Source organism: Rhinichthys klamathensis, unplaced genomic scaffold (assembly GCF_029890125.1).
Source record: "Rhinichthys klamathensis goyatoka isolate OS25496 unplaced genomic scaffold, OSU_Roscu_1.1 h1tg000056l_1, whole genome shotgun sequence".
In the NCBI taxonomy this organism is placed as follows: Eukaryota; Metazoa; Chordata; class Actinopteri; order Cypriniformes; family Leuciscidae; genus Rhinichthys; species Rhinichthys klamathensis.
In genome coordinates, this window is record NW_026606601.1 from 4,113,937 (window position 1) to 4,128,829 (window position 14,893).

The window sequence follows — 14,893 nt, forward strand, 5'->3', positions numbered from 1 at the left end:
TTTGATATTTTTAGTTTCTTCACTTACTTGACAAACCTGTCTGTCTCTCGGTATATATATAGGGGGGTGAATGAGTCATGGACAGTGAAGAAAGCGGAGGGGTTGGGATCTGAAAGGTGTTTATGGAGAAGCTGAGACTTTCACAGCTTCAAAAACCCACCACACACACAGCGTCCGTGTCTCATATTTCTAATAACCATGGAGACCAACCCATAATTCTATTTACAAAAGTGCATATGCACTAAAAATATGCCTTTACCTTCCAGACAGAATCCTGTGATAATACAGAGTGACATCAAACAATGATATTTGGTGACAGGTAATCCGATCTTTAGCTAGTTGTTTCCGTTTTGGATTACAACATGTTAATGTATAGGTCAGGTGTACTTGTGAAAGATGGGCTGTTGACTTTGTTTTGTTGATGGGGAAACATAAGGGGCCGATGGGGGTCCAAAGCACTCAGAGCAGTTAATATATCAGTACTGTGACTCATGAGGGGGTGCATGAGAGTTTGTGTGTCTATAACTCTAGCATGGGCAGATAGTAGGATTACAAGCGGCAAGCCTGTTTTAATTCCTTTAGCTTCACAGCTTTCTTCACGGCCATTGTGCCGTTCAGAGGGTGGGAGGTCAGATCATTTGAGAGGGTATTTCTCTCAACATGAGAGCAGAAAGTCAGAAGTTTCACTTCAAAGAGGCCTGTGCATAGACATGCTCTCGCTAAATGCATGGTACAGTGGCCGTAATTTGTTTAGGAAATAATTAGATGCCATTTTAAAGACAGCTAAACCATGAAACAGAGCGGAGCACGGAGTCAGTTCAGCCAACTTTTAGTATCGCTTACTTTAATAACGATGTTGGCATCCGTTCTTACATCCGTACGATTGGAACAACAATGCTGTTGAAAAACAGCACGGATCTAATTTCATATTGCCAACAAAGCTGGCGCAACCTTAATTGTCCTTGCTGCTAAGATAGGAAACAAAACATCTCTCATGCCAAGCTGGGTTCCTGAGCTGGCAAGGTATCGTGAACTCAAGCCCTGTGCCTCCAGGAGAAACAGAGTAGATCACAGCTAAATTTGATATCTCCTTCATTCATGGGGTCTCTATTAAAGAGTCATTTGTATTAAATCCTCTTACTTTTGTCAGCGCTTGTTTAAGGGAATTCTATCAGGGAGAGTTTTTTTTTCTGTAATGGAGAAAAAGATTGAGAAGTAAAATATAAACTGACAAATAAGTAAAAACTTTGGATTAAATTCACTACCGTTCAAAGGTTTTTGAAAGACGTCTCCGATGGTCACCAAGGCTGCATTTATTTGATCAAAAATACAGTAAAAGTAATATTGTGAAATAATATTACAATTTAAAATAACTGTTTTCTACTTTAATATATTTTAAAATGTAATTTATAACTGTGAGGTATCCAGTACTCCAGTGTCACATGATCAAATTATTCTAATATGCTGATTTGCTGCTTAAGAAACATTTCTTATTATTATTATCAATGTTGAAAACAGTTGTGCTGCTTAATATTTGTTTTTCAGGATTCTGTGATGAATAGAAAGTTCAATAGAACACCATTTATTTGAATAGTTTGTAACTTTATAAATGTCTGAACAGTCATTTTTGATCAATTAAATTAGAATCCTCCTTACTAGCATCCTTGCTGAATAAAAGCATTACTTTTCTTCACAAAAAAAAAAAAAAACTTGCTAACCCCAAATTTTTGAATGGTAGTTTCCGAGTTAAATTTGATTTTTGATAAAAAACAAAACACTAAAACTAAAATCAGTTATTTTAAAGGCTTAAGTGAATTTAGACAACAGTATAAAAAATAGATATTAATTTTGGGAAATGATAAAGACAAATACATGCACTGGTGAATAAATACGGTAAATAAATTTAGATTTCATGTCGACTTAACAAATCTAAAAATGTTGGCGATATGAACATGAAATTCAAGGAAAAGTGTCTCCAGCATAGAAGGAAAAGGACCAAAAAATGGCCTCTCTTAAAAACTGCAAAAAGATATAATTGACCCATAATTTAACCCAAAAAGATTTAATTGACCAAGCTGATTCAGCTTTTTTCCATTGGCACAAACCCTAAATTGTCCAACAATCCTGATTGGTTGCGTAAGCAGCATTGCATGTTGTCTTCCATAAGATCCATACAATGGAGCTAGAGTGTCCCACATATTGATTGTGTTCCATTGACTACACAGCTGTTGTTCTATTATTACCACAGACATGTTTACATTAGACACATGGTGGGGCAGCTTAGCCTTGAGAGCCACACAATGACACAGAGGCACGTTTAAGTGCTAAATAATATCCTGTAAACGGATATTAAGAGTCCATTTTAAGCCTTCATGATGTTTTCAATTTATTACCAGGCCTGACGCTGAATTTAAAGCACCATTCCTGCTCATAAAATAATGTGAGCACTCGGGTGAAGGAAACAAACACCATTTCATTTATAACATGGGCTCAATTGTTGGTTGCAGATTAAGCCTGGCCAGACAGTAAAATTAATCACAGCTCACAATTTAATTTTGTGTTGGCAAATCTGGTGCTTTAATATCCTTGGCCTTTTTTATACTTAGATATTCAGATGACTGGCTTAAATTTCTCTTAAAATTAGAAATGATATATGATATTTGCAAAAGCCAAAAAGATAGCACACCTAAAAATAAAAAAGTAATTATCTAGTTGGAATATACCATTCAAAAGTTTGAGTTGATAATATTTTTTTTTTGTTGGTCTCTTAGACACCAATACTGCATTTATTTGATAAAAATACAGCAAAAACAACAATGTTGTGAAACATTATTACAATTTCAAATAACCTTTTTCCCCATTTTAAAATGTTTAGAATGTGATTTATTAATGTGATGGCAAAGCTGAATTTTCAGCATCATTACTCCAGTATTCAGTGCCACATGATCCTTTACAAATTTGGTGCTCAAAAAACATTTCTTATTATTATCAATGTTGAAAAAAGTTGTGCTGCTTAATATTTTTGTAGAAATGGTGATTCATGTTTTTCAGGATTATTTGATGAATAGGAAGTTCAAAAGAACAACATTTATTTGAAATATAAATATTTGAAGCATGTCTTTTTCCTATCACTTTTGATCAATTTAATATGACTTTAATAAATGAAAGTATAAACTTCTTTAGGAAAAACAATCTTTCTGACCCCAACACTTTTGAACAGTATAGCATATGTTAAAGCGATTGGGTTCAAATGATTGCAGACCATTAATACTTCGATTTTAGAAATTAAATTTTAGAATCTATCCAAAATGTTTAAGGAATATCAATATAGTTCTGCCTTGCAAGAACTACAACTTCAATTATCATTTTCTGTCATCCAATCCACAAGCAATAAAAACATTCCAAATCAAAGCATCAAATTTGAACACAATACCCTGTTATGCAGCTTCACGTCCAAAGCCTTATCTTTCAATACCTCTCCATCTTGGCATTTCTGTCACACACAATCTCATCCATGGTGCCTTGCACAGTCATCAACACGGCCCTCCACAACCAGTGTTCCCACTCAAGGTGACCTATTTAATGCTAATGCACACTCACGTCCCCTCTTCCTTCTCTGCCCTCAATTCGACTGATACGCTATAAAAATAAATATTCCTCTCCAAGGGAACAATCTTTTAAATTCAGATGATCCCCGTCGCTCACAGGCCATCGGACGTCTACACACACGTCTGAAGAGAGCATATAAAACACCCTTATTGAGCTTCACATCAACAGCAAAATCAAACAGTCATTCAATAGATCTTAAAACATGAGATGTTCAAATGCTAATCAGTGTGGGTGTGATTGCACATTGCTGACAAATAAATAAATTGCTGTCTAGCTTTATGCATTTGATGTCTTTTCACTCATTTTAATGAAGCCAGCTTGAAAACAAAGTGCGGAGATGCTAATAGAATTTAAGTGACCATTGCACTAGAGCGAAGCACATTTAGAATATCTGACTGACAAATACACAAGAATATTAAAGGAGTCATATGATGCTTTTTACGGTTTTCCTTTTCCTTTAGTGTGTAATGTATCTGTTTGTGCACGTATAAGATCTGCAAAGTTATAAAGCTAATAGTCTCCCACAAAGAGATTTATTCTATCTAACAGAGAATACAGCTCCAGACCTGCCTAAAATGCCTTGATCCAAGATGTTTCTTACGCAAATGTCTATGGTGTCACATGGTGAAATATTAGCATAATGCCCACCAAAGGCGTACGCAACTAAAGAAGACGAAGCTTCAGTGAATTGTCTCCGTGTCGTGGAAACGCTGTAGCTGCATCCAAAATCGCATACTTCCATACTATATAGTAGGCGAAAAACAGTATGGGACTAAAGTAGTTTGTCCGAATTCACAGTATTCAGACAAAGAGTCTGCAACAAGTTCCGGCGGCATTCTGAAGTGTGCATACGATGGACACGTTACTATCCCATGAGGCCACAGGAGAGGATTTATGAATGGCAGTGAAGCGACGAAACTGACCGCTGGTAGGTCACATGATTATGACAGCATGGCGAATGTAGTGCGTTCAGATTACACTCATATTATACACACTCATACTATATAGAACATACTTATTTTGGTGGTCGTGAAGTAATTACTTACTCAAAATAAGTACCTACTCGGACGCCGCCTTCGTGTTTCGATGCAAAAGCAAAACCCCTTTTTTGGCCTTACGAAAATAGATGAACTTAAGAATCAGTGGTGATTTATTTAGTTAGCTTGCATTTTCTTCCAGTTTCCAGAGTACAACACTGGATATACACACCTAAATAAATAAGATATATACACTTGTATGTTTTTTAAACTGTATTTTATGTTGTCACTTCAGGATAAAGTTGTTACAGTGAAGAAGAAAAACCCACAGTGAAACATTCTGCTAAAGTCATGCTTGCAAAGTTTGTGCTGCTTGATCATCCACATTTCAGGCTCGAACTGATACTGTAATACCGATGACATTATTAACTGTGTGTTTGCAGTTGCTTTAGAAGCCTTGGAAGCTGAAGCTTACAATTATGGTAAAGGGCGTTTCATTTCCGACACACACTTGAGGTTTTCGGCTAATCACAACTCACTAGGGCAGCTAGCCAATCAGAGCACTAGTATGGGCTTTTCAAAAGGAGGGACTTTGTAGAAATCATTGCGTTTCAGACAGACTGGGAATAGAGGCACTGCAATAAATGTACAGTATATGAAAAATAATGTATTTTGAACATAAAAGCACGTTAACCTATTATAATACACCCAATCGACAAAATAATGAACTTTTAAAATAGCATTATAAGACCCCTTTAACTTCTTTTTGTATATTTCAATGCAAAAACTACTAAATGAAAGGTACACAAGAATATTTCAACCAAAGACAAGAACAAACAGCAGTTCTTGTTGTGTTGGGTCACGCACAAAGGGTCTTTCATGGCCCCTACTCGCTGGGATAACATCACTTGGGTACATTAGAGAGAAACAATAGAGAAGCCAGTGCCAATAGTCAGAAACAAGAGCGTTCTCAGTGAGGAGTGAAGCGCTGAGCTTTTTAAAAGTTTGCTGGTGCAGTTTACATCTCAGAGTACTTCTAGGGAAGTACATACCGTAAGTAAACGAGACGCATTGAATATGCTTTGTTTTACAAATGCTTTGCAAACATAAAATATGAATATGTATAAATAAAATATTAAACCTAAGATGTTGTTTTATGATAATTTATTTGTTCCTTTATTCATCCGTACATGTTTTTACATTACTGCTATGCTAATCGGAGAGTGTTCTGCTTTGTAAAAAACCACTATGACTATAACTGGAGTTAATAACTCATCTCTCCAGTACCTCTATTAACAGTCACTTAAGACAAACTCAAAATATGCACCTTCTTATAGAAGACTCAAGTTTTCCCCAAGCAGACACAGATTTCATTTCTGCCTATTAAATGATCAAACAATACGTGCAATCACCATTGATCTAAGTGGATTTATGAGTGCACAAATGGATTGTTTATTTGAGGATGTGGGGATTTGGGATGCACACTTAGCCGTTTATAGTCAAATATGTGAATGGCATGGGCTTCATCAATATTGATGCGTTACCAATATTTACATAAATGGTGCCTGTTTCTATACTGCCCAGTAGGTTTCTATGGAAAAGAGTGCAGGTAGAAAATCCCTATTCTATTCTATTCTATTAATATGCAAAAGTGCTAAACATGGCTCTGTACAACAGCAGAAAGTGGCAAATTTGGTATTGATTGCTTTTATACAACAGTTTTATAAACAAGAATATAATATTGAGTAACTTTGGAGTAAACTTAACAAGTTTGGGGTTCATTCAATTCAATTCATTTGATCAAAAATACAGTAATATTGTGAAATATTAAAATTTAAAAGATTTTCTATTTGAATCTATTTTGAAATTTAATTTATTCATGTGATGGTAAAAATGAATTTTCAGCATCATTACTCCAGTCTTCAGTGTCACATGATCCTTCAGAAATCATTCTAATATGCTGACTTGCTGCTTAAGAATAATTTCTTATTATTATCAGTATTGAAAGCAGTAGTGCTGCTTAACATTTTTGTGCGAACTATGATAATTCTTTTCAGGATTATTTGATGAATAGAAAGAACTGCATTTATTTTAAAATAGAAATCTTTTTGGGGGTAAAAAAAAATCTCTCCCTGTCCCCAAGTTTTTGAATGATAGTCTACATGAAAATGATTGCTATAGAAGCCAAAGCAGAATTAAAAGTATGTTTACAAGCAACATACATAGTGACAACTCTGGAACGGCACAAACATTACAAAAAAAATAAAAATAAATTAAAAACAAAAATAACCTAATTCTATTCTGTTCCAATTTTATTTTATTCTATTCCATAAGAAAATCTCCCAAAGGCAAACGACAGCTCTACACAACACCAAAAGTCACCAACAAATTTAATCTAGTCTCCTAATAAGACTGTTTATCTGCCTTATTTTCGAAGACTCAAACATAATGTTTTCAATCAGGTATGTAGCGAAATCCAAGTTTAGCACTGTTTTTCCTGGTGATCAGTGCTATTCTGAATGTCTGTAAATAGATCGCAGGCATATTTGCGTCGGAGAATAATGATACGTGAAAGAAAAACAAGATAGAACGCAACAAAAAAGAAACAGTCACTCTTGATTTCAGCTGCAATTTTGAATAGCTACATTTAATGAAGGAGGGAAAGCGCTGACTGACCAATTACTAAAAGCACAAGCCTGGATTTCTGTTCTGGCACAAGCTGAGGACTATACTTGCTGCTGAATTTATCACTCTCATTATCATTCATAACAATGATGCATAGGAACTTGGAGTGGAACAATGTAATTATGCATGGAAATATGATTGGTTTATTTCTTTCTATCATCAATTCTCAGCTATTCTAATCCAAACTGACTGATTATTTAACACAACTTCTGTCAAAATCAATAAATATAGTATACTCACAAAGCCACTTTACATGATTAAATGATAGTTCCATATGCAAACATTAAACACAAAACAAACAAACTTTTAACTTTCATTTTGACCCTTTAAACTGTTTCCAGAAAGATGTGTGTAACTACATCTGTACAGATAAGAGCATGAATACTGTGCATGGTATCAGTGTTAACTCCGAGGTGTGTGTGTGTCGAGGGTCAGTGAAATCTAAAGTGTAATGAGCCTTAACCATTCTGTTGCACTGTATTGTCATTCATCATCTAGCCAGGCAACCAGCCACACTGCTGTTGTCTGCCCAGGCGTGAAGACACATCCTGGGCATGCAAATACCAACAGCATTGAAGATACACAGAAAGGGACTGTGAAAACACCCTTAAAAGACAGGTAGTTTTGATAACAACAAAATTGTATCTAGTTGTTTTAAAACTTTGATTTATATGAATGTGGTAAAAGGTGTTATCATATCTAAAAGCCCGTTCACACCAATAATGATAACTATATTTGCATCCACACCGCCGGATGATAGCGTTCTGCTTATTATAAGCATGCGCTGCAGTTTTGTCATCTGTCGCTTTAAATGCTCGAGCTCTATAAAGTAGAATGGATTCTGATTGGCTGTCAATGTTTTTATCGTTCATCAGCTGGAAACAAATCGTTCTGAAAGTGATTCCAATGATATTGTTTCTCTGTGCCTTTATCATTCGTGGTGTGTGGACTGCTATTCTTTTATTTTTATAATGATTTTTAGAACTATATCTTTATCGTTATCATTATAGTTATCGTCCTGGGTGTGAACGAGGCTTAAATCTGATTAAAAAAATACTTTCGAACTAAATCTGGCATATGTACTTAAACTCTGTGTCATCGATTCAGTTCAGATGCAAGCTATTTTGTATATTGAACAAACACATCAATAGCAGTGTCATAGGCTAAATCCTCTGGATGAGCATTTATTGAAGCTATAATGTTTTAAAACACACAGAAATCACTGCATAATGGACGATACAAACAAATGCCCTGAACGTCCCAACAGCACAGCAGCAATTTCAACAAAAGCAGCTCCTATTGGTTGAAAATATGCCTATATTTACCTTATTGTGAGTTAGTCTAGCGATGTTCGGCTGTCTGAAAATGCCTCCCAAACAATGAAGCAAATCTGCCAACTAGGCCACAAGCAATGCATTTGGAGAAGCCCACAATTTTAAAAGAACCAGTTGCTAGGGAACCATGCCATATTACTATTGAAAATATATTTATAAAAGGAAATATCTCAACAAATGTACCGTTTAAGGTGTTTAAACGTCGTGCAACTCTTCTGGGAAAGTTACAGTCACGAGGCCCATAAAGGTTAAGTGAGTTAGGCAGTTTTTTCTTACGGGGAAAATAAGAAACTAGCCTCACCTCTACAAATGACATTACCAGAAAGGATTTTTTTTTTTTTTTTTTTTTTTTTTGTATAAACAATATAGGTAAGTGATCTTCATCCAGGTAGATATGAACTGTATATTACATTTCAAAACGGCTTCAATAATAATCTAGTTTTCAAAATACATCTAATTTGCATGGATCAAATAAGCTGTACAACATATTTACAGAGGACTTTCTTCAGTTCTACTTAGCATGCTGACCAACAGCTTTCTGCATAAATATGTCTTACCTTGTGTCTGCATTTCAGGACCACCCCATAGGCTCCTTTGGAGAAAAAAAAGGAAAAGCTTTATATGCTCAGTTTACATCTTATGAACAAGCAGCTGTTTTATAAGCAATGAAATTATTCTTTTTTAATTATTGATATTAACGAAAGATGCACTCACCCTCTCCTACAATCCCAAGGACCTCAAATTTATTCATCACATTACCGATGTCAGGAATCTTCATCAAGTCAAAAGATGGCGAGGTGGTGCATGTCTAGGCTGAGAGGAGCGGAAGGCCAGAGGATGGGACAGATATCGGAGCTTGAACGGGTCATTGCAGCAAAAATCTGCTCCCGGTTGGTCACAATGCTCTTCTCATAATCCACACACACACACATTCCTGCAAACTAATACACTACACGCACACACTTGCTCACCTGAGGAGGAAGAGTGCAGAGATTTGGCAGAGAAGGGGTCAAATAGAGTTATTCATGCATACTGTATCTATATCATATGTGGCATATCTACTGTATATTTCACATGAATATGCATCAAATGCATGATGTGCATCAATACAGTGGCATATCTTATTTTTACATAAAATGCAAATGCATGAAATGACATTGATCACTGTTTATATTTGGTCTTATTTTAATGAGAATGGATATTTTTAGGATTGTCATGATTCGGTTTGTCTGAGGTGATCATAAACAAGGGCCACAGATCTTCGAGACGGACTATCATGAATTTTCCAATAGTTTTGGGAATAGCAAAACACAGCTCTTAAAGAGATTTACAGGTGGGTGAACAAGGACAGCCTGAGAATCCTCTGCCAAACCAGAAGTCAGTGATGTAATGTGCTGAAAACACAGATGGACATCATCTCAATCACCTCAGATGTGCGACAGGTAGCATCTGCCTTTTATTTGTGTAGTGGCCGTTTCTTTTACTCTTAAATGCATTTTCTATATGCGTTTCGAAGGTCATGTCGTGACACCAACAGCCACTTGTATGTTTGTGCATTGTGCATAAAAGCGGCGCATGTCTGCATCTGATGTGTTGTGCGGTATGCGCGTGCGTAAGTGTGTGCGCGCGCTGGAAATATTCGTAGGTGGATGAAAGTTCTATCATTATTTTAAGCATCTTATCCACCTGAGAGTATCAAGAAATGACTGACAGCCCACAGCACTTACACCCACTCTTAAATGAACAGTAAAAATATGGTGGGGTAAAAAAATCACAACGATTTAAAGTGCCCAGCCAATATAAAGACTATGTAGATAACAAATATGGTCTTAAACGCATAATTGATAACAGGTGACTTCGGTCCCCTGGAGTGTGTGGGCAGGAGGTGTACGTGTTTGTGCGTTCACACCAGAAACACCAACGATGTAACCGCCACAAACATCAAACATCCAGCGTAAAAACCAAGCGCATTGACAATATTCGTAATTTATGGAAAGAGCACCAACCAGAATACTCACTTATGTCCAAGACAACGTCGCGCAAACTGTCCTCTCGCCTCGCCAAGTAACGTTAACGATGTTTTCATTTTCACCTGCAGTGGTAACCCATCATCACAGCTGCAACAGTATCCACCTTCATTCTGAGCCATTGACAACCTAACAAGGCGAACTTACGGATCGCAGTATGGCGAAGGGGCGGTTAATGAATATTAAGCACGTCACGCTGACGTTGCCTGGTAACCTTGCAGAATCGTCCAGTCACGTGAGACAGGGGTAGCTGCAGCCTGGAGTAATGGGCGTGGCAAGAGGTAGGGGCGTGGTAAGAGGTAGGGGCGTGGCAAGAGGTTTCTCATTGGTCAAAGGAGTTTCCTCCTGGCAACTGCGTTGGCCAATCAGCAGTAACCATAGTTAAACGTCATTTCCTTTAGCTGAAAAAAAACATCATTTCCTTTAGACGGAGAGAAGATGGCAGAGGTAATTCACATATGCCATATAATTTGTTGTTCTCTTTGCTTTACATCTTTCAGCTTTGGTAATTATTTAATTGTTGTTGACAGACACATGTTACAGTGAGAAGCATTAACGACTGCATTTGCGTCGAAGACATCAGAGTCGGCGATTTATATCGATGTCCGTTCTGTGCTCTCAGTGTTTTTAGACCTTGTGAATATAACAAGATCCACAGTCATTTGCAAAGCCACAGACTTCGCGCGGTTCGCCATGAACGTAAGTATGAGTTCAGTTGTGATATGCTATGCATGCCTGTTACTGGTTACATCTGTTACAGATAACTTGTTAAGGTTAGATAATAACGTTAACGGTTATGTTACGTATCATAATTGGAAACTTATGACAAACATGTTTTGCTTTATATATTAATTTTACTATTTTAAATTGTGTTTGATGTTTATGATTCTTATAGATTTTGAAAATTGAAGACCTTAGCAAATTGCAGGTAAAATGTCATTGCTTTGCCTTGTAGCGTGAATAAAATGCAAAAAGCTATTATGAAGAAATGTGTATGTTTCTGTTATTAGGGCATCCAAGTCGAGACGTCTAACAGCTAAGTGAATGGAACGCTGATTCCCCCACTTTGTGCGGATCCCATGTTACATATCCCTGTAAGCAATTATATATTTTTTTCCACAGTGTAATATTGTAGTTATGATTTGTTATTGTTTAGCATACATACTTTAGATTTCATTGACTGTTTCGATGTATTATTGCTATTGACATTTTATGTGGCATATATGTTGTAAGCATTCTTTCAAAGGAGGCAAAAAGATTTCACAGAGCAAAATAAACATTGTGCACCATTTTGTATTATATTTATTTGTGATAGGTTGATGCTTCCACAAAAGACTGCATTCTATTTCTATCGTGGATCAAGTCACACTGGATGCTTTGTGTAAGTCATCAAGACATTTTTATCCATGTCAAATTGATTTCTATATTTTGTGTTTTTTAACAACCATTTTCAGATTTTGCGTCCAAAGCTGAAACAAGTGTTTTTTTCTTGATTCACTCTGCGCAAGTGGTCTTAGTGATGGGAGATACAGTCAAGTGTACAGGTCTTTTACATAGCTCAATAGTTCATGTTCAGAAGTTCCAGTTGAACAGTTCTTGTTCAAATGTTCTCAGCTGCTGTATGGTGGTTCATTTCTAAACCATTCAGCATTTTCATTTTTTTTTTTTCATTTTTTTTTTTTTCATTTAGAAACCAAATAAAAAAGGTCTAAACAAGTAGCCTTTGAATTTCAGTATGGCCTGTACATTTCTCTGGGGGTGGCTTTTGACTTTTCTGAGGTGAGTCTTCAGATTTTTTGCATTAAAAATTTTTTTTTTCTTTTATCTTGTAGGTATCGTTGACTGGAAGTCAGTCAATCCGAATGTGAGGGAGGAATATAGGGTGGGGTTTAAGCTCACCAGATGTGATGCCTGTGGATTCCTCTACAAAAACACCACTGGATATTGCAGCAATGGAAAGAAGGGGGTCTTTACTGCGTTCTATTCAGATAGAGCATTTGATGGCTTCTGTTCTGAGTAATAGAGGAATGAGTAATAGAGGAATGAGTAATAGAGGAATGAGTAATAGAGGAATGAGTAATAGAGGAATGAGTAATAGAGGAATGAGTAATAGAGGAATGAGTAATAGAGGAATGAGTAATAGAGGAATGAGTAATAGAGGAATGAGTAATAGAGGAATGAGTAATAGAGGAATGAGTAATAGAGGAATGAGTAATAGAGGAATGAGTAATAGAGGAATGAGTAATAGAGGAATGAGTAATAGAGGAATGAGTAATAGAGGAATGAGTAATAGAGGAATGAGTTTTGACTTTGAACACAAGCCTTTGATGAATAAAAAAAATTAATTGTAAAAATGACAACTGAACTGAATAAATGTTTTTTGGATAAAATGGTGTTTGTTTTGCTTAATTGATTAATGCCACTTAGAAGTTTATTAAACTGTTTTTACTTAATTTTTTTATTATATGGTGATTTTTTTTATTTTATTATATGGTGAGTGTTTGATCAAACACGTATATATGCATGCCTGTATACAGCAAAAACATTTCCTGTACCATTATTATAAAAATAACATTACTTTTAGTTTGTATGTACTTGAAAGTACAAAACTAGTATGACTAATAGTGTCAGGAGACATTTTTATCTTTAAAAGAATAATTAAATTTCTTTTCTTTTATTATTTAGTTCAAGTACAGACATTTCAAGTATAATGCAATAAAAAAAAACAATATGAATACAAGGCATTGTAAATACAGCTAAAAATGTGTGAACCAGAGAATAACAATAACAACTGAAGTATAAAATGAACAAAATATAAATACAAAAATAAAAGTTTATAATATCAAGGCAGTTATAGATATTTTCAAAAACGTTTTGTGATCTCATGTTTGAAAGGGTTTCAAAGTATAGGTTACTGTGAGATCAGTGTTTTAAAAGGTAATATGAGGGTTTTCTTTTGAGTTATTTTTGTCTTATGAATAAAACTTTGTCAAAATAATTTAATTATATAATTTTGTTTTTCAGAAAAATATAGGTTTTGGAAACAAAGTAAAATGTCATGAGGTTCTAAATTAAGACAAATTTGTTTGTCATATCTATTTTAAAGTCAGTCCAAAAAGAAATAGAAAAAGGGCAATACAAAAATAAAGGTTCAATATCTTCAAGCGATGTGTTACAAAAAGTGCAATTTTCACAAACAGTATGAATGTTTTTTAATGACTGATCCTAAAAAAGTCGCGGTGGTGATGACGTCATGTAACCCGCGCCATACAGAAGGTTTCGAAGGTAACGTACTTTTGGATATCTTCTCAATATCATTATTGATATTTTTACAGTGAAATAAATGTATTTGGTCTTGTATAATTATTTGTTGGTCAATAGTGATTAAGTTTATGGCTCGCTTTTATGCGGATCAGGAAGCTTTCGCGTCCAATTGTAAAGACCTTACGGCACGCCCCTACCTCTTGCCACGCCCCTACCTCTCGCCACGCCCATTGCTCCAGCCTGCAGTTACCTCTACTTGAGTCACGTAGGCTAGTTAATATTCATGAGCCAGGCCTTCGCTGTAGTAGGGTGTATACAAATTGGCGATCAGGCGAAGCGGCACCAATCCGAGTGAGTGGCGGACTGCTCACACCAATAGTGTCCGAACCGAACCTCCCTGTGGCCAATCACAATGGAGGAAAGCTCAGAATGGTCCAGAAGCGAAAGATCGTCTTTGGCTGGGTTTGGTTGAGAAATGATAAAATGCATTCCTGCTCGGATGTGTTACATTTCATACATGCATAGGCTACATCCAAAATGATGTGCTCGTTTGGTGAGGCTGTGCGTGTGTGTGTGTGTGTGGGCTGAGCTGAAAGATCAATTCAGCAGACAGCTCACGCTGTTTATTCTGCTGAGAAGAAAAAGAACAGGCCTATAGATCCTGGCCGAATATCTATCTATCTATCTATCTATCTATCTATCTATCTATCTATCTATCTATCTATCTATCTATCTATCTATCTATCTATCTATCTATCTATCTATCTATCTATCTATCTATCTATCTATCTATCTATCTATCTATCTATCTATCTATCCATCCATCCATCCATCCATCCATCCATCCATCCATCCATCTCTGATCTATGTAATTATATGTAAAATTACGATTGGTCAGTTTTGTAGCTACACATTTATTTATGCATTATTTATTTATTTATTATTATTATTATTCAGAGAATTATAGCAGAATGGCATAATATGTCACTCTTAATAA

At 35.8% G+C, this 14,893-nt stretch overlaps 1 protein-coding gene across 3 annotated transcripts in view; it reads right to left on the reverse strand.

The window, feature by feature from the left end:
* cdkl5 (cyclin dependent kinase like 5) overlaps positions 1 to 10,805 on the reverse strand; it is a 33,525-nt gene extending 22,720 nt beyond the window's left edge. For 2 of the 3 annotated variants that reach the window (XM_056248717.1, XM_056248716.1), the window contains exons 1-3: positions 10,624 to 10,805; positions 9,320 to 9,576; positions 9,163 to 9,197 (exon numbers count right to left, since the gene is read on the reverse strand). In XM_056248717.1, coding sequence (XP_056104692.1) covers positions 9,163 to 9,197; positions 9,320 to 9,383 — 99 coding nt within the window. In that variant the 5' untranslated portion in view covers positions 9,384 to 9,576; positions 10,624 to 10,805. The remainder of the gene's footprint in view (positions 1 to 9,162; positions 9,198 to 9,319; positions 9,577 to 10,623) is intronic. The other variant, XM_056248718.1, reaches the window with a different exon arrangement.
* Between the last annotated feature and the right edge of the window lie 4,088 nt (positions 10,806 to 14,893).